Genomic DNA, 20068 nt, shown 5'->3' with positions numbered 1-20068 from the left:
ATTGGCCGTAGCCCACACACTGCAGGCAGGGGCAGCTGGTGAAGTTTGAGAGTAGTGGGCCGGAGTTTGGCAGGGGGTTTCACGTTAGGGGTGCATGGCACTTTTTGAGAGGCCAGTCACGATTCCCCATACAAATAAATTTAAAATTTTTCGATTAAAAAATAGCTGTTTTTTTCTCAGTTGTTTCCAGCTTAATGAAAGCCATTAATTTACCAGATTTTGTACAGCAGAGTTAAATTTACAAAGGATATCAGCAAAGAATTGAGCACATTAGTCGTGATGAACAGAAGCAAAAATAAATCTCTTGAAGGTAATTTTGAGAGCCAAGATTTAATTAGGTGGCTGTTCAAACAGCCAGGTAGAATGCTGACAAAGTATGGCATGTGCAAAAGAAACCATCATGCACACTCGGCACTGTATACAGCATGGGTAAAAGCTTCAACAGAGGATGTGTCAATTGTTTTCATGACTAATCAAAGGTGAAAACAAGCAAAACTGGTATTTGCTCAAAAAGAGGAGACTCTACAAAGCAGATTGAGTGTGACCTTCTTGAGTTAGCATTTAGTTGGATACCCCCAAATCAGTTGTGATGTAATAGCTGGATGTGTCCTAAAGTTACCTCCCACCAGCGAGACCTAGACCACCAAACAATGGGGAGATTGTGTCTTACAACTGCGGTGCAGGAGCTGTTGTGGGGATGGCAAACGCATGACCTATGTTAACTCTTAAGGACGCAGTACAGCAAAAAGAAAGCATTTCACATCCCAACCACAGCTTTAATATCAAAATAAGTGAGAGCACAGTGAGCCTCTCACACCGTCTGTACTAACCAAGTGAGCATCTATGACTACAGCTTCATAGAGAGCATCGACCGCGGCTTGCTGACAGCCCCACGCGCAGCCTATCCACACAGCTAACTCTTCAACTGCGGGTCGATGGACAGCAATGAGCGTGTGCAGGGGAGGCCGTTTATGTTGTTGATGAACACACACAAACAGAAATCCAAAATCCGTTCCCTCGAACTGCCCATGTTTTCCACCTGTTGAAGTCAGTGCACTGAGCTCACATGAGTGCGTGTGTGCAACATATTAATAGCACAGTATTTCCTACATTCTAGAACACAGGCCACGTGAAAGGGAAGTTAGAACATTGACTTCGAAGAGGCTTTTCCACCACTGGACGAAGCCTATGTGTCTGCCCTCTGGAGATGATGAGTTTCCGGACACTCAGACGCTCATATCAGTTCCACTGCGGTAGTTTCACAGAGTTTACCACGTTGCCTCATAACTATTATTTTCACAGTACGGTCGGCCTTCTTTATTGCCCTTGAATACCCTTGAGTCCTGCTTGGGATCTCCTAATGCCCCAGTAATGTTTGCTACCTATTCTATTCGCAAACTAATATTTGGGAGAGGATGCTGATAGATCTGTTTTCAAGGTACTGACTCCTTCGCATGATTTTAACTCTTGTACCCAAAGTTTCCTGCTAGCAGATTAGCTAGGTATCCTGACTTACTATTCCATGGACTGTGTGGGGATCTGTTCATGTTTCATGCTGATGTATTAGACAGAAGCGGCTGGCCAGTCAGCGGTAGGCCGGCCATTGCTTAGTACCACTTGATATTATCAGAGGGCACATGTTGTAAACTATTCTGCTGAATTATGCTGCTGATGTGGGATTCTTTTTTAAACAAATCTTAGATTCGTTAGAAAGAGAACAGGAAGGAAATTAAACAAGCACTGGCTTGATTTTCAATGGTAGCGAGACACAATTGTTTTTTGCCCGATGGACAGAAGTAACTGATGGGGAGCAATGACTTACTTGTATGTAACAGGGTGCTATGTTAGCTCAGTTATCATGTGAGAGCAGAGGTGACGAAATGTGCCGAGTCCAAGGGGCAAAGAAGCAGCTTTACACAGCAGTGTGAACATTTCTGCTGCCCTCAGGCCAGTAAGAATGCCGCTCAGTGGGCACTAACCGTCTGCCTCCCAATGGCAAAGTGTACAATCCCCTTCCCTGCTGCCAGAAATCCCAGGCCAGACTTCAGGTAGTGGGGAATGTAACCAGTGGCACTATTGTGCTCCCCCTCCGTCTCTCCAGCCTCGGGCTGACAGCGGAGGAACACAACTACCCGCAGGCTGAAAACCTGTCCATCTTGGATGGGACATCCAACAGCAGGGAATGGGTCCGATGCAGTGAAAGTTTACCTTGGGCGCACTTGGGAAACTTTGTACTTTACTGAAGGACTATTTTTCCCAACTTCGCCTGGGTTTATGGGCATGTCATTCCACCTTGCTTTGAATCTGCAGAGAAACACTTTAATAAGGAAATGTACCTCATTTGTATTCCTCATGACAGCTTATTTCAAAATATATTACAAACACCTTAGAAAGTATAAGCTTATTTTGAACACTTTTATGTTTCATTAACGTTTTAGACATTTGCTTTTACAGTTTCATGGACTTTAGCGATAATGTTTTGGAATGCCATCATTAAATCCAGCTAGACAAAGAACATCTGTCTTATAAAAGACATTGAGATTGAAACAATTGAAAAGGCTGCTTGACGTTTGGTGATCTGTGATTGATTGATTGATTGAACACACTGCAAAAACTATATTGAAAAAACACTTTGTCACCTTTCAATTGCAGATTTTGCAGAATGAATCTTTTCTGGATTCACATGCTATGCATTATTCCACCATCTAGTGGTTGGGTCCGGAATTCTCCAATATAGTAGAAGTCCTTTTTCTATTTTTGTTTTGTTGTTGTTGTTGAGTGTCCACCGTGCCACCATTTGGTGTCCTATCCTGCCTCCTCTGATGTCATACACCCACCCCGAAGCTCCCACTCGTGGTTGAATCTTCAGACTCTTTTTTTTTTATGCCGTTGGGTCTGGATGCTTTGCTAAGGGCTCTCCAAGTTGTGAAAATAGTGAAGTTAGGACGAAGTTCGTCAAAGAAATTCAGAATGTAATCCTCAAAAAAAGGCACTGGGAAAGATTCCTCTGGTCAAGGGATTTTTAGAGTCATTAGAGAATGCCTGGACTGGGGGCTCCCTGTTCTACATGACTGAGAAGACTTAATTTCAGTTCTGCTGAAATGCTTTGATGACGTCGAGCAGAAAGACCAACATCAGGTGTGTAACCTTTGTCGATCATTGGAGTGACAACTGCAAAGCCTGTGTGCGGTTCAAGTTGAAGATGTTGAAGGCAAGAGAGAAGCCGAGACAAGTGCACTACGTCATGCAAGGATCGAGGCAAACGCCATCCGTGAGAGACTTGGGTCTGTCGAGAGATGACGACAAAAACATTGCAGAAGGTGCCGAGGGAGAAGCTTCGGACATGACCTAAGAATCATCACTGTCCAAGGAGAATCTCTGAAATCCAAGGACAAGACACCAAAGGTAACCCCTAAAAAGCAGTAGTTGACAGAGTCTCAAAAACAAGCATTTGCATTGCAATCGGTCTTGCCTTTGGGTCTAGCTATGCAGCACATTAGCCTGGGTGCTGAATGGTGGCAGAATGCAGCTGAGTACTTCTTCACTATAGCGTATAATGTTGCACCTTGTACGGGATACGTCCTGACTTCTGACTTACGTCCTGACTTCTAACTTACAGAAGTCAGGACATATCCCGTACACGGCGCAACATTATACACTTTAGTGAAGAAGTACTGAACTGCATTCTGACACTGAGCTCCAATTTCTCAATATTGGGTCACACGTCACCCCTATTGCAAAGGCTTTAGACTTTTGCTCTCTGCTGTACGCGCAATTTACTTTTGGACCATCACAACGTCATCAACACCCTGAAGGAGCCCGTGTTTGGGCGAAACGCGTTGGCTGTTGCTTATGAAATAAAAAGTGCGTACCACAAGACATTTGGTAGACGACCCCGTCTTTACGTGTCAAATCAACTAAATTGTTTTCTATGTACATTGCCTCTCATCCAAGCTGTATATATACTAAAGTATATACAAGAGGTCTTGAATGCTCGACCTAATCAGAGTCAAAATTACAAAAGGGAGCTTTGACATCGAAAACATAATTTTTAAAATCAAGCCACCCCTAGGGATGGCGTGGGTTGCCCAACAGGCAGAGTGCTTAGATTAACATACCCTGGCACTGAAAACGCGAAATTGCCATTTTCACAGTAGCATGGTTGGTGGTCCCATTGACTAACATAGAGTTTCACTAGCCACCGTGCTAAGTGCTAATTTCCATTTGGAACCACCAAATATATTACTCAAAGGTATCAAATTAATTGTTATATTATACCTGACTCATTGCTGAGATAGGACTAAAGTAACTTTTAATAGAAGGGTGACAGTAGAAAGAAACTTTCAGTCGACTTTCCTGTTTGTCTGTGGCAGGTGTCACCAGAGACAGCATGCTGCTCCCCTGCTAAGAAATGTGAAGTTCTCCTAGGAACAATGAGAATTGCTGAAGGAAGGAGGTGTGACTTCCTCCAGCAGTATCACTACCAAGCGGTGGCCACAAATGACCCAGCTTCAAAGAGGCTACTGCCTCAGTGAAGCGAATGGCGATCACATCATTGCCTGCTCGCTCCTTTGTGTAGGCAGACATTCTAGTAACTCCTCCAAAAGGGGAAAACATTTTTGCAGAGCTGGTTTTCCAGGAGGAGTGGCTCAATATGCTGGGTACACCTTAGGGGTGTGCCCAGGTCTCCTCAAAGAAGGCTTGAACCATCTTAGTTTAGAGTAGAGAGGGGTAGCCGGGGATTGTTTGAGGAAGTGACACAAAGTGGGAAGGGTAGCCTTGTGAAAACCATTATCCCAATTGTTAGTGACTCCTCCCCTGCCACAAATGAGAGAATGGCATAAAAGTGGCATCCAGACCCACAGTCCTCAGATTACTGCTGGACTGGCAAGAAGACAGAAGTAGGGCTGCCCTGCTGCTCCATGGTCCCAGCAAACAGAGGCTGCAACGAAGCCTGAACTGCACCTGCTGAACTCAAGGGACTGCAAAGAGGACTGTGCTCGCTGTGCCCACTTGTGCAAAAAGAATCCACTTGTGCCAAGTTCGAAGAAGTGACTTCAAGGGTTCGGTGGCTAGCGCCCTGCTCAGCACCAGGGACACAAAAGCTGAAAGAAGCATGCCTTTGAGAGATGTCCGCCAAAGCATCTGCTGGGGGTTTAAGTCCAGACCTGCCCAAGGTGCCCCAAAGTCCTTTGGGCCAGTGACTTGATGAAGTGGACCTTGGCCCACCTGCAAGAAAAAGAGACTCACATGTGGAAGACTATTGTAACTGGAAACCAGTCAACCAGTGGCATCCGGACTTCACTGGGGCATTGTGGGAGATCGAGCCCTGAGGCTGGAGACGACCCCTGCAGTTGGTGGACCCTGGGATGGCCCCAGGAACACTCACAACATCTCTTTCACAGCTCCAACATCTTAAGCGTCTTTGGCATCTTCTCAGCATCCTCAGGGTTTCTGCACCCCCAGCATCAGGACCACTTCTTTGCTGGAGCCACGATCCTGATGAAATCTGCTGTAAAGATTCTAAGACTGCTGGACCCAACAGGTAACTGTCTCCTTGACCTAAGTGGTCCCTGTGACTAGCTCCCAATCCATTGCGACCAGTCGGCTCAGGAACCGCGATGCCGATTGCAAAGATTTATTGGAACTTAAAAGAATTTACTTACCTTCTAAAAGTCGTATCTCCGGTTCCGCTCAATCGATTTTTGTTGTTTTGTTATTAATTTAAGATAAAAATACACTCTTGTTTTTATAAATTGATGTTGGATTTTTGTGTTGCGTTTCTTACTTACCTTTTGCTTTGTTACTTCTAAATGCTTAACTCTTGTTTCTTTGACTAAACCTGGTTGCTCTGTGCCACAGATACCCAGGATGGAGCCAAAGGATTTGTAAAATAAACCTAACTGGACCTGATAGAAATTGTGACGACATTGCATGGTGAGGTCTCACAACCACACCACATAACACACTTTCCTACACTATATAACTGTCCAGGGCCACACTAATACCTCAACACTCAGTGGTCAGGCAGCCTTTCATAAAGGCTGCATAATAATTTCCATATTTTTCTTGACACTCTCACACACAGATAAGACACATCTGCTACAGGATTTGTCCATCAACCAGGAGTGTGCCTGCACATAAACCAACCATCACCTACTGAAATGACATGGAATAACTGAGGAGCTCCTCCACATCTTGCTGGCCAATGGAGTACTCTAGTCCATTCCACCGCTCCACATTCCAACAAGATGCATACTGTGACCGCTGATCAAAGTCCACTCCCAGCAGATATTTCCACCATGTCTCCCACCAACCTGGCCTGCTCAGTACTGTTAACTACAAACAAAATATCTCAGACTGGCCAACCCAGTGCAGTACCAGCTAAGTGCATCAGGATCATAAGAAATACCCTGTTTAGACCTGCAGCTTTATTCAAAGCTGCCAGCTTCAAGAAATCAAAAAAACCCTCCCTCACACTAATTGATCCATCAAGCGGCCAACCAAGGGCTGCATCCCATAACTTAGTGACCGGACCGGATGTTTTAATTTAATTGAAGACAGGAACGCCAGCCACTTGGTGAAAGAAGCATCATGAGTCTATAGTGGCTATATTTTGGACTATGTGTACCAGCATGCCATTTCCACCACGCCCACTGGGGCGGGACTCTGCACATATTAAAGAGCGTGTTCTGAAATGACTGTTTCCTGCCTTATTACTTGCCAGAGTGAGAATCTTCTGCCTAAATCAGGAGGGTTTCCCTGTATACTTGAAATATGCTCAAATGTACTCATGATAGACCTGTTAAACATATATGTGAGGGCTTAAGATCTGATGTCACTTCTTGTGATGCCACTTCCTGCGATGTCACGCGCCGCGATGTTGTTTGCATACTGATTAACTTGGTTAGTCCCCCCACTTCTATTTTAGGCCGAGCATAGCAGAGCGCGCACGCGCTTCTCTATGGGAGGCTTCTTGTAACTACTCTAAACTACTCCGCGTGGGTCTGATTCCCCCCACGTATAGGATTGGCTTTTGCGTGTGTCTTTCAAGAATGAAAGCACGTAAATGGCTAAAGACGGGTGCATGTCCCACCTCTTTTTGTAATGTTGACTCCTACGGCGTTTTGCTCTCGGAAGCGAGCAGCGGCGTGCAGGGCGGCAGCTTCATTCCTGTGCCCACCCCACCACTCCTCTTGAGCTGCTTGTTTTCATTTGCAATTGCAATAGTAGTATGCCAACAAGGGATTTCGTTTTTAGAAGAGTTCAATTTCTTTGTACAAAACAAATTAATTTTACATGAGCTCAAGACTGATGCTCAGCCGTACATTATTCAGTTGAGTTTAATCTAAAATATGCAACACACACGGGGTATCTTTTCAAGTGAAAAAATCACTGATTTTTTATATAGAAACAGTTGATAAAAAGGAGTACAAAAAACAAATAAATGTGCAGTGTAACATGAAGGGAGAAAAACAACCAAATATTATCCACAATTCATTTGCAGCCTGCGCTCCATGTTTGCACCCCCTCCCACTCTTCTTTGTTTGTTATTTGTAGCGCGGTCCGCTTTCACTTTGGGGACCGTGCTTGCTGAAAGTGAGATTTTTAAAATTGCAGAAAAAGCCCACAAATGCTAAAAATTAGGCAAGTGAATCCTGTGACACCATCTGAAACTCGGTATCTCGTATGTAAGACAGTCGCAAAGTGTGAATCTGTAAATGCTTAGATGGTAGCAAACTTGCAAACCTATAAATTATGCAAATAAATAATAAGACTATTGGCACCTAAAACTAAGCAGACATCTGCATGTGGATTTATTTATGCAAATCTGTAGTCACAGTTACATTGAATTCTAAATCCAATAGAAGTCTGAACTTCTTAAAACTAAAATGAAACTTTAGCCCAGGCTCCTGCCTTTGCCGCTGGTATATACATGCACAGTGTGAGTGTGTCATCACCGTCTTTTGTTAGTGTACAGTGAGTGTACTTTGACTCTGCTGTTGGTTTCTTAGTCTTTGTGCCGTAGTGATCTCTCAGCTGTGGAGCTCATGGCTACTAGCAGTAGCATTCATTAATACCACTGCGTCTTAGCCTCATGTTGGAGTTTCTAAGGTAGATCAGCAGCATTTCGACGCCTTCATTATCTTTAGGGTACACTTCTGGGGCTGCTTCAGTGACAAACGCCTGAGGGATTCGGCGCAGCTGCCAAGTAAACTAGCCCGCTGCACTCTAATGGACCCTGTGGGTAAGTGAGCCCGGGTCCCGTGGGGGCTAAGGCATGGGGAAAGATCTGGAAGATACAGAGAGCTTAGCGGGTTAATGCGTGCACTGCAGAAACTTTTGCATAGCATGCCTGCCACAGGATCATTTCTCAGGTAGGCCACTCTGCCTCTCATCCTTCTGAGGTCGGCAAACTGAGCCCCATTACATGGGGTGACATTATGGCATTTGTTTTCCATTTTGTTTAGTGTTTTCAATCAAAAGTGAGATTTTTTAAATTGCAGAAAAAACACCACGAATGCTAAAAATTAGGCAAGTCAATCCTAAATGTATTTTCATTCCGAAAGTGCGTGCTGAGACCTGTGACACCATCTGAAACTCAGTAACTCGTATGTAAGACTGTCCCAAAGTGTGAATCTGTAAATGCTTAGATGGTAGCAAAACCTTAAAAACATTGCCAAAATCTCTGGCTGAACACTTATAAGGTCCCAAAGGCGAGACCTATTGGCTATGCCAATGCTTGTTTAGGACTTGTGTCCTGCTTCACAGATAAAGGATGTTTACTATCACTCACTGCTATATCTGTGACTATGGCACTGCCACTCAAAGTGGTCCCAGTAAAAGATAGGCAATATAAGAGGTGGGCATTGCCAGTGAAGAACGCTGACTGCTGTGGCGCCCACTCCTGCATAGGCCCACCTACCTAAGAATTTAAATTAGAAAATAGGAAGGTTTGTGATTATATATAATTCATATTTTTCTCTAGTACTATCGAATACTTAACTGGTTGGTCTGTGTATAGAAAGACTGAAAGATGGATCTAGAGCTCTGTGTAGTGGATATGCAGATCTGCAGTGTAATATGCTGTTTATTACTATTGTTGAGTAGAGAAGGGGGTAGGACTGTCGACCATATTATACACTGCGAATCTGAATATATATCTTATGCATGGCACATTTTTTCTAATGCATTTTCTTTAACAAATGTGTTTGACCAAAAATAGAACCAAGGGGTTAAATGTGTGTAGGACGATAAAACCACACTCGTTACATATTTTGACTATTAGGAGTCTTATTTCCATGTGAAAAGTAATTGTTATAAAAATCCGGAAGGCTGTAGAAAGGGTTTTTCTCATTTCACTTTTGATATACTTTGATAATTAACTTGAATTTGACATTTGCATTCTAATAATAAATGTGTGAATTATGTTTGTTAGTACATAATTGCTGTGAATAATTTTTTATTGGGCCACATTAATTATCACTGCCATGGCATAACTATATATATGCAATCCTTGATTAGTAAAAGAAAAGGTTCTGGTGCCCACAACTCTGCTCAGAAGCCCACGGCCAGTGCATTAAACACTGGCATACCAAATATCAATAGTAGTTTTAAATCAAACTCATACCTCTTAATTCCAGACACTCCATGCCTGTGTATCGCACTCTTGCAGTTTCCTCTTTTCTTGCTAGGTGTCGAACTTTCCGTCTTTTTCTTCCTCTGAAGATCTATTTGTTTTTCACTCTCTTGGTAGATATCTGACCAGGAAAATAAGTGCTGGGCCCCAAAAATAAGTGCTAGTGGCTGCCTCCATCAACCACCGGCTCAAACTAAGCACTATGGGCCCGATTCACAGAACTAACTTAAGACAAAATCCTAAACTTACTACCATTTTAGTATTCACAGAAGGCACTTACTCATTTCGGTATTCACAGAAGTTAGGAGTCCTAACTTTAGGACTCCTAAATGCCTTCCGTGAATACCGAAAGTCTTATAAAGTTAGGATTTTTCTCAGGTAAGGAGTAGTAAAGTTAGGACTCCTAACTTTAGGACTCCTAAACGGAGAAAAATCCTAACTTTAAGACTTTCGGTCCTAACTTCTGTGAATACCAAAATGAGTAAGTGCCTTCTGTGAATACCAAAATAAGTAACTGCCTTCTGTGAATACCAAAATGGTAGTAAGTTTAGGATTTTGTCTTAAGTTAGTTCTGTGAGTCGGGCCCCAGATAAATACAAAGAGAGAAAGCGAAAGTTTCATACAAATCCTAAATACGCCCTTGGCCTATACCTATCTATTATGATGGTTTTGTGAAGGAACGGTGAGTGTAGTTTGTATTATGATTTGTCCCGTGCTGATCTAAGTTTGGATTTGCTTAGGAAGATTGTGAAGCAGACTTGTTTGTTGTCCATCGATGGCAGAACTTGAAACGTATTGTTTGTAAGATCACTTGGAAACCAGAGCTGTCCTATTCATACTGTTGGTCTAGCCTTATGATAAAAATTTGCTGATAGGAGCTCAGACTGTGAGTTGAGTTTGGTGGCTTAGTGGACTAATGCGCCAACTGTAGAGGCCTATGTTCGACATCATGGTCGCAGGTTCAATTCCCGGTGGGACCACTCAGACTTTCATCCTTCTGATGTCGATAAAATGAGTACCATTGAGTTGGGTAATGATAAACACCTGTTGTTCAGCGCCAAGATACCTTTCATAGTGAAAATGCACTATACAAATATACGTGTTATGTTATGAGTGGGGGACGAGGAGAGTTATGAGAAGTGAGTGGGGAGTGTTAGAGATGAGAAGTACCCCGACCGGTCAGATACCATAGTACTCCCTGAGTACGAGCCTGCCTTAGTAGAGTGAACGGAGATGAAAGCAAAATGGTGGTTTCTAGAGCATGTGTTCAATGAAAATGTTAGGAGCAGTTTGATAAACTTCAGTTGCCGTGTGAGTCTAGAGAAGATTAGTGACACTAGTTATGAACATTATGGGGTTGTTTCTACATTTGACAACTTGAAGCTAAATTCAGCCTGTGGCATGGTCGGTGGTGCAATCGTTAATTCTGTTTTTATGTTTGACTACAGATCTCATTTTGAGAATAATAAATAACCAGTTGTGTGGACAGACCTGATTTAATGGGTCATTGAGTGGCTCCCTAGAGGCTATGCTGGAAAAACGCAGTACTGAAGGATAAAACAATTTATATTGTGCTTTAAATGCAACCGAAACGTTGGCCTTAGAAAGATGGGACCTTTATAATCGTAAATAGGCATTAGTTTATTGAAAAGTAATGTAAAATATATTTAAAATTCCGAAATATTTACTGCAATTAGTATTTGAGCGATGTCAAAGGTCAGCAATTTAAAAGTGTTTTCTATTGTAAATGTACCTCCCCATTTGCCTTCTGAAATGCTAAACTTTTCAAATTTGAGGAACTTAAGATTTTAGGTGTGGCTTTCCCTCCAACGAAGTGATACATAATGATGTTACTTTTCCTGAGCATTTCTAAGGGTATTTCGTTTTCGAATGTGGCCAAAAATCCTAAACTTATCCTGGGTTCATATTATCGGTCCTGGACATCAGCGTGGGCCAGTCTTTCCACCTGCAGTGAATAGTTTGCGCCACCGGTAAAACGTTGCTTATATTGAAGCAAATCGATTGGCAACAGCCTAGCGGGTCAAGCGGGCCACCACTGGCCCAAAGGATGGCACTGTTCCTCTAGTTTCAGATGGCATTATGTGAAATCCTTTCTCTGTTGGATCAGAAGCTGCTTCTGTCCTTCCAATTACTATATACCGAGTTGAGTTCCCATCTCCTTAGCCAACCATCACACCAGATTCATCTGATTATATGTTGGAAACCTACATGGATTTTCAACCTCATTCACAAGGGTGGGATATTTTTCTGGCGAACCACACAGAAATTACAAGTATAGCTGTTGGTTCTTTAGGAAGGGAAGCCTCTGGTCTTTACCGTCGATGGCAGATTGCATTTCTTTATACTAGTTGCAAATTACTTCAACTCTGCCTCGCTAAATAAATACTAATAACAGCATGTTTGTATGTAGTGCTTAATGCCACAGTATGAACTTTCGAAGATCTGTAAATACTATGACTTAATTTAATGCAAGTGGGGCGGCCATTTTGATTCTGTGAAGTCTGTGACATTGATTCACGAACTGCATGTTGTAGTACATATTTAGTACTACATGGAATACTACAAACTGCAGTTCACAAACCTATGGCCAAGATCTCCACCTCTCCAATCCTTTCTGTGTGGAAATATCCCTCACAATGGCAGAGATCTATGTACACATAAGTATACTGCGTTCTGGTAAATGTGGTAGGGGCCGGGGAGTGGCGAGAAAATGGGGAATAATGACTCAAATGTGGGTCATGGCGAGGCAAATGTGTAAGGAGGGGTTTGAGAGGGTCATACAGATACAAAAACCCACTGCTGCTCACAAAATAAACTTCTAAAGTTACTAGAGCACTGAAAGTGTCAAGATAAGTGTAAATGTACTCCAGCGCAGCCTCGGAATAAGACAACCACTGGTACTGCAGCACACTCCTGTAGACAACAATGTAGGCAGGGGGTATAAATAACGACCCACAGGAATGAATTAATGTTAAAAGAATTAACTCAGTTTAACATATAAATTACATAACATATAATTTTAGAGAGAAAAAATTCTGTGTAATTGAGTCTTTTGTTTAATTTAATAATCTATTTTTAATTAAATATATAACTTTTATCCACATTTAACAAAAATTAAATGAAAATGTTAGAAAGGGTGTGTTATTTCGTTTAAAATTACTATTCATAAATATAATTAATACATTTAAATAATTATATTTAATACAGTTTTAATTTCGTTGATTAAAGTGTGGTAAGATTTTTTTTCATTAGTTCCAGGTAATAACTAATTGAAATTATTTTACATTGCTTTAATAGTCTAAAATATTTTTTAATATTTTTGAAAAAACTTAAACTTTACTTATTTTCCTATATTTTCCCAAAGGGAGATCTGCACCCAGGTGGCAGAGATCTCCACTAAAATGTGAAAGGTTATTAGTAGTAAGTTTACAATCGTAAATTCTTCTTTAGGATGGGGTGGAGACATGAAAAATCTCCACTCAGAAATGATGAACAGCAACAAATTAGAGTTATCCTAGGTATAGGATGCGATCTACACACGAGTAAATATACTTGTGTATATTTACCTTTGTGAACTGGGCCCATTGTGTCCAGACCAGGAATCGTAGTACCAGTGGGGCAGCTGTAGGATTCTAAGACCGACCTGCTACATTTTACAAATATTAACCCTATTAACTTTGTGTGCGCTATTGAACTTCCCTCGTCTATTCCCCACCAAGGCCTGTTACTCACAAGTGTGAATGAACATGAAGCAAGTTGGTAATCAGAGAAAGGCAGGGTGAGATATACCCTATCTATGTCTTGCCCATACCACCCCACGCTTTATTCAGCCAGTCTTTATCTCCTGATAGTACTCTTGCTCATTAATGCCACTTCCAAGTGTAGATCTTTGGAGCTACTTGATCTCACCCCAACTTTGGATCACCAACCCTCTCCCCCTTTGAGTTCTCCCTCTCTTGGAAAAGATAAGCTAAATTCTACTAACTTGCCCTTAAAAAGCCATCACCATCCATGCATGTTTAATCTCTACCACTGCCTTGACCCCTCTCTCAAACTGGCATCGTTTTGCCTGCATTTTCTAATCATTGACTCACTATGCTACGACTTTGCTAAATAATCTTCCTTACACCCTTGATGTAGTAATCACATCAGTGTCTCACTTTCCAGATAATCGTGTACCCTCAAAATAATTTTGTACGCATCACCACCTTTTTCCCCTTATCATCAGGGAGATGCTATGTGCGGCATTTCTGTGAGAAGGGCTACACATGTTCATAAATACAAAAATTAGCTTCATGATATGGCCTGATAGTTGCCAAGGTAGGTTTGAGCCTTACTGTAGCAAAAGATCTGGCGATAGCCCGACTCTAGGCCCCAATTAAAGGACGACCCCAGCCGTTGCTTTCTACTTTATCCAGTACTATATGAGAAAAACAAATGAGCCGGGTCCTGCAAGTTGAGGGAGGGCAGTCCTAACAGTCCGAGCATGAATATAATAAAAATATGTGGCTTGCACGGAAGGGTTTCCAGTGCCTTGGCTCAGGCTGCGTCACTTGGGGCCAATCCTGACCCCTGGCTTGGCTCTACACATCAATTTGTTGGCTTGTTCATTACCACTTGTTGCTCCTAAGGATGGGGACTAGCCAGAGGTGGCTGGAGTGAGGGGGGACAAAATAAATATTGTCCCACCTGAGTTATTTGACTTCTAGCCTGAATGCCTTTTCATTCTTCATCACAGGGACATATTGGCATCTGTAAAAGAAACAAAGCTCAAGACAAAAGCCTTTAGTGGCTGTGTTATTGCAGCTATTTTTTTTCTAAGACAAAGTTACCCAAAATAATGAATTTGTGGCTTATTGTTAGAATATCGCATAATTCTCATAAAATGAATGTGTTTGGCGCTATTTTCCCAGCCAACTCTCACTGTTATGGCCAGTCAGTTTGCTTGAGTACTATTTGTATCCATGTTGTCCGTCTTCTGTTTTCCTTAATCCTCCTCATCTACCTTTATCATGACCCTGTCACAGCCTAGACAACTTGTTCAAATACAGCATTTGGATCAAGCCCATCATTTTATTTGAATTGTGCTTAATTCTGATAGTTTCTTCTAGTCTCTCCCAATCCCAGTGTCACATGAGGAGAGCATGTTCTTCTAATATTTTAGCTCTCATAATACATTGCAGTCCAGTTGCTATACCATTTAGCAAAACTGAAAATCAAAAGAAATCAAAATCTCATGGGCTAAAGTTCAAGTTTGATGTACAGTGAGGATTTTGCATGCTGGTACCTAAAATATAGGGTTTATTCGGTGTTTTCAGCTTTCAAACCTTTGTGTTCAATAATTGAACATTCTGACCCAAGTCTTTTTAGCCAACATATATTTTACTAATCTGGCTCTTGAGGCAGCCTAATTAATTGATTGGACGTACAGCTTATCAAAACATTCTGCACAAGACGAAGAAGGGTGTGATCTCTAGAGAGGCATAACTGAAGGTATCATTCTGCGACAGGCTATTTTGGTTTTGTTGTTCTGATCTATTTTATGAGGAACAAAATTGTTCAGCCTGCGTACTTTTGGTTTTTACAAAGAAATACAAACTCTGACCAGGCAGCTTCCTCTGACATTGCACTGGCTGGCTTGCTTACATGTGCACTAATACACCTTTTTGTCTTGTGTTCTCACTTTTCTTGCAGCCACTGTGAGCGCTTGCCTTGTAATGAAAATGCGTGCCAGAGCCTGCCTTTGAGAATAACATATCACCAGCTTACTTTTCCCACCAACATCCAAGCGCCCACCGACATTTTCCGCATGGGTCCCTCCACTTCCGTCCCTGGGGATGACATCTTTCTATCCATCATCAGCGGGAACGAGGAGGGTTATTTCACCGCAAAAAAAGTGAACACCCACAGTGGTATTGTGACTCTAAATCGGCCAATCACAGAGCCCAAGGATATTCTACTAACCATTCAGATGCAACTTTCCCGTCACGGGATCGTCAGCACTTTCATTGCCAAACTCTCTGTCTTTGTAGCTGCTGAGCTTTGAGTACCACCTGGCTTTGTTTCACTGCTACTTGTTTCTTAGTTTTAATAAAGTTTTGAAGTTGTGTTTTCACTTTTTGCATGCAGTACTTCCATTTGGTTTTGCACAATGGCCGCAGTATTGTGTTCCCTCTCACCCTCACTTTGTGAACTTCTGCTTCTTTTCCTGGATAGCCATTGTTTTTGACACTGTAAACTATGAATATATTAGTAAAAAATGTCAATCGCAGCAAATGTCAACAAAGATTTTACAAGGGGTTTTGAAATTAAATGCTTCAAAACACAAAAGCGGGTTGACGTGTCCTGATGTTTGTATTCGACTTTTAAGGATGTTTTAAAAACAAAATTGCACTTTTGCTTTTTACATAAAGATTCAAACATTCATTTACTTTAATCATCAATCTTTTCATTACAATCATTATCAAACATGTAAACGTTTGAACAAACCATATTTCACAACCTCTCCATCACAGCCTCTGGCCAACTCGGAGTTTTTGGTTTGTATTTTAAGATGTTGTTTTACAGATGCTCATTTAGTTCAAGAGAGTACATCATTTAGGAGGCTAATATAAATATCAGGTCACATTGAGCCTAAAAAGGGAATCATCCCAGTATTATCTGAAGTAGCAGTTTTGTAGTGAAACATAAGACGAAAATCACTTTTATGGGGAAAAATAACTCCCACATCTACAATAAAGCTATAGCTTGAAAAATCTAAAATTCTTTGTGCATGTGACAGAGCACTGCTCTTTTAGTTGCTGCATTTTTAGTTCTAGTGTGCTCTAACAAGAGTCTGTGTGTGCTGCACCATTAGCTCCCACGTGCTTCAGCATTCGTCTCTGTGTTAGGCACTCCTAGTTTCAATACACAATTGTCCTCTATCTGTTTCAACTTTGGTTTAAAATCGACTCTGTGTTTAGCATATTGTTAATCCATTGAAATATCATCAGCTGTTTTTCTTGTAGAGGTGTTGGCACCCTAGATTTGGTGTCAGCCATAACGTGCGGTGCAGTGGATGGCAAGGATGCCGTTTGTGTGTCACCTAGGGTTACACTTATAGCCCCTGTGGTCTTTGCACCCACAAGAGTGGACATTGCATACCTCATAGCAAAGTAACTGAGGCCAGGCACTCTGTGGCAAGGTCACTGATAGCAGGGGCGTCTCTTAAAGGTCATCCATAGTTATGGCTGCAGTCTCTAAGCTACTGATTGTAAATGGTCTGCACCATTTTCATTTAATAAACAATATTTTTTATTAATTTCCCACGAAAACAAAGCAAACCAACAAAAACTTCAGCAGTATGCAATCACCACAAGCATATATCAACATCTCGTGCCCTGTAATCCATTGTACTCCCACCATTTCCCCCAGATCTTTTTATTCTTTTGGGGACACCTATGGGCAGCATATAATGGTTTCTACAGTTTTGCAGCGTGAATCTTTCTGGATTCACTATGCTGTGCATTATTCCGCGGTCTGGTGGTTGGGTCTGGAATCATAGTCTTTCTTTTGTCTTTTTTTTTGTTTTGTTTTTTGTAGCCAAGGTGGGCGTCGACGTCCCACCATTTGGTGTACTTCTCGTGACGTCGGCATGCTTCCTGCGGAAGTCCCACTTTGGGGCGCCATCTTCAGATTCTTTTTTCCGCCGTTGCGTCTGGATCGCCACCGAGAAGCTCCAGAGTTTTTTAACGAAGAAAGAAGAAGAGCACGAGTTTCATCGAAGGAAATTTAAGGAGACTACAGACAGGAAGAACATCGAGCCGGGACGACGAAGAAGGAGGAGAACCTCGAGATCTTCGACGTCCAACGGAGAATGCGCACTCAGGGACACTGAGCGCAGGAATGGACAAAACACCTTTTAAATTCTGCCGTAACTGCCACCACAAAAACGCGCAGACGTACCAACATCCGGTCTGCAACCTTTGCCTGCCAGTCGACCACGAGAGCAAAGACTGCAATGCCTGCTCCGCCTTCACACCGAAGACACTCAGGGTGAGAGAGCGGCAGAGGAGAGCCAACTACAACATGGAAGGCAAGGGTAGGGCCCAGTCTCTGTATGACCTGGGCCTCTCCACCGACGATGAAGATAACGTCGCCGAGGGACCTGATGACTTCACGGTTGCAGAGACCGATAAGAAGACGTCTGACAAGGTAGGAGAGACGTCGAGCACAAAAACCCCGAAAGGGCCCCGAAAAACAGAGACTGACTCTCGAAAACCAGAGTCTAAGTCCTCGAAAGGAACACCGGTGCCGAAAATTTCGACGACCGCGCGTGGATCCAAGGACGAAAGGCCCAGCGGATCCTTCGAGAAGGACTCCCAGGTGCCGAAGGCCACCGAAAAACAAAGTTCATCGAAACAGGCCCACGAGGTTGGGCGTTCGACGACGAAGGACAAGGTCGCATAGACGCAAGCTCCGTCGAAAAGGCCCGCGCTCGACGCCGAACATGCCTCCGAAATGGAAGAGAAAAAGAGAAGGCTTGAGGCGGAGATGGAGAGCATCCTTCAAAGGAAGAAGGAGTTCGACGAGAAGATGAAAAAATTCACAATCCCAACGAAACCACAGACGGTTATCGTCGAGGTCGAAGAGCAGGACGAGTTTGACGCCGAAGAGCAGTCGAAAACTCCCGAAGAAGAGGAAGATGATCTCTACTATAAGGGAGAAGAAGAGGAGGAACAGCAATCGAACTACGGCTCGGCGCCGTCGACGACGCAAGACCTGGAATGGCAGGACCTCGACGCTGAAAATCCAGAAGAGCCCATGGAGACTTATCCTTCGAGGCCTTCGCCGCCAGATGATATTGGGGTTTACAACATGGTCGTAAAGAGCGCGGTTGCAGCTTTTGGCGTGAAACTAGAGGAGGAAAAACCGAAAGCGGACTCTTTACTCGAGACACTGCTCCCCATCCAAACTAGGAGCCAGTTCCTCCTCATGCTTCAGAGTGTCATGAACCAGGGGAAGGAGGCGTTCAAGGACCCTGCAACATGCAGATCCATCACACCCAGAACAAAGAAAAAATATAAACACTCCTCCCAGGACCCTCCATACATCAAGGGATCTGTCACAGCAGACTCCATTATCGCATCTACTGCCAGAAAAAGGGCCAACGTTCCGGCAACCTCTGGACCACCTCCTGACAAGGAGAGCAGAAGGATGGACCTCACTGGCAGAAAAATAGAGAGAAACGCGGCAATGCACTGGCGCATGGCGAACTCCAATGCACTGCTGAACAGGCACCAGTACCAACATTGGGACGAAATGAGGGACCTAATCAAGCATCTCCCCGAGCAATACCAACAAAGATCGTCGCATCTAGTGGAAGAGGGGAAGAATATAGCAAATTCATGCTTTAAAACAGCATTGGACAGGGCAGAGACATCAAGCAGACTGATGGCAATAGGAATCACTGAAAGAAGACAGGCCTGGCTCAGAATTTCAGGATTCAAGCAAGAGGCACAGACCAACATCCTGAACACCCCTTTCAACGCTGTTCGGGGCACCAGTCGATGAGAAACTCACCCAACTCAAAAAAGAGAATGAGACGGCGAGGTCCATGGGGGCCCTGCAATTCAGAGGGATGAGAAGAGGTACCCCGACACGGAAACCTTACGGAAGGGGAGGAAACCAGCCGGGAACGTCACATCAAACATTCCAGCAAGGCCAACAAGGCGAGGGTCACGGGCAACAGGGGCAGCAGAAACAGAACTGGCAGTACCAGCCTTGGGGCCAGTCCTTGCGCAGTAGGGGAAACGGACGAGGCCAAAGAAGAAGAGGGGGAGACCAACCCGCCACAGTGACTTCGCACGGAGGAGAGTGCTCACCCACAACACCCCTCCAAGGGTAGAGCACAAAGGAACCAACAAAAGAGGGTTACACGAACCAAACGCCTACGAGCATGCAACACCGGTGGGCGGCAGACTCAGATTTTTCCTCCAAGAATGGAGAAAAATAACAACAGACAAATGGATACTCAACATCATACAGTACGGATACTGCATAGAGTTGGAAAGGAGACCTCCAAACAAAAAACCAAACAGAAGGGAACACTCAGGACAAGAACTAGCACAACTCGTAGAGGAAGCACTACAGCTACTCCAAAAGGAGGCCATAGAACCAGTACCATTCAAAGAAAGTGTGCTCAAACTACTTCCTGGTACCAAAGGTGGACGAAACACTAAGACCCATCCTGGATCTACGATTCCTAAACAAGTACGTAAGGACGCAAAAATTCAAAATGACATCCCTACAAGAATTACTCCCACAAATGAGAGACGGAGACTTCATGCCCACCGTGGATCTCAAAGATGCCTACCTGCACATCCCAATGAACAGGCAGCACAAAAATCTGTTAAGGTTCACCATCAA

At 43.2% G+C, this 20068-nt stretch overlaps 1 protein-coding gene across 2 annotated transcripts in view; it reads left to right on the top strand.

The window, feature by feature from the left end:
• FBLN1 (fibulin 1) overlaps positions 1–20068 on the top strand; it is an 852642-nt gene that overhangs the window by 368538 nt on the left and 464036 nt on the right. Inside the window, exon 15 of one of the 2 annotated variants that reach the window (XM_085652429.1) lies at positions 15356–15776. The exons of the other annotated variant lie outside the window; for it this stretch is intronic. Coding sequence (XP_085508555.1) covers positions 15356–15707 — 352 coding nt within the window. The 3' untranslated portion in view covers positions 15708–15776. Of the gene's footprint in view, positions 1–15355; positions 15777–20068 lie in introns of those variants that run through there. 2 annotated transcript variants of the gene reach the window in all.

This window comes from Triturus cristatus, chromosome 4_1, assembly GCF_964204655.1.
Source record: "Triturus cristatus chromosome 4_1, aTriCri1.1, whole genome shotgun sequence".
Classification (NCBI taxonomy): domain Eukaryota; kingdom Metazoa; phylum Chordata; class Amphibia; order Caudata; family Salamandridae; genus Triturus; species Triturus cristatus.
This window is presented reverse-complemented; position numbering and strand designations above follow the sequence as displayed.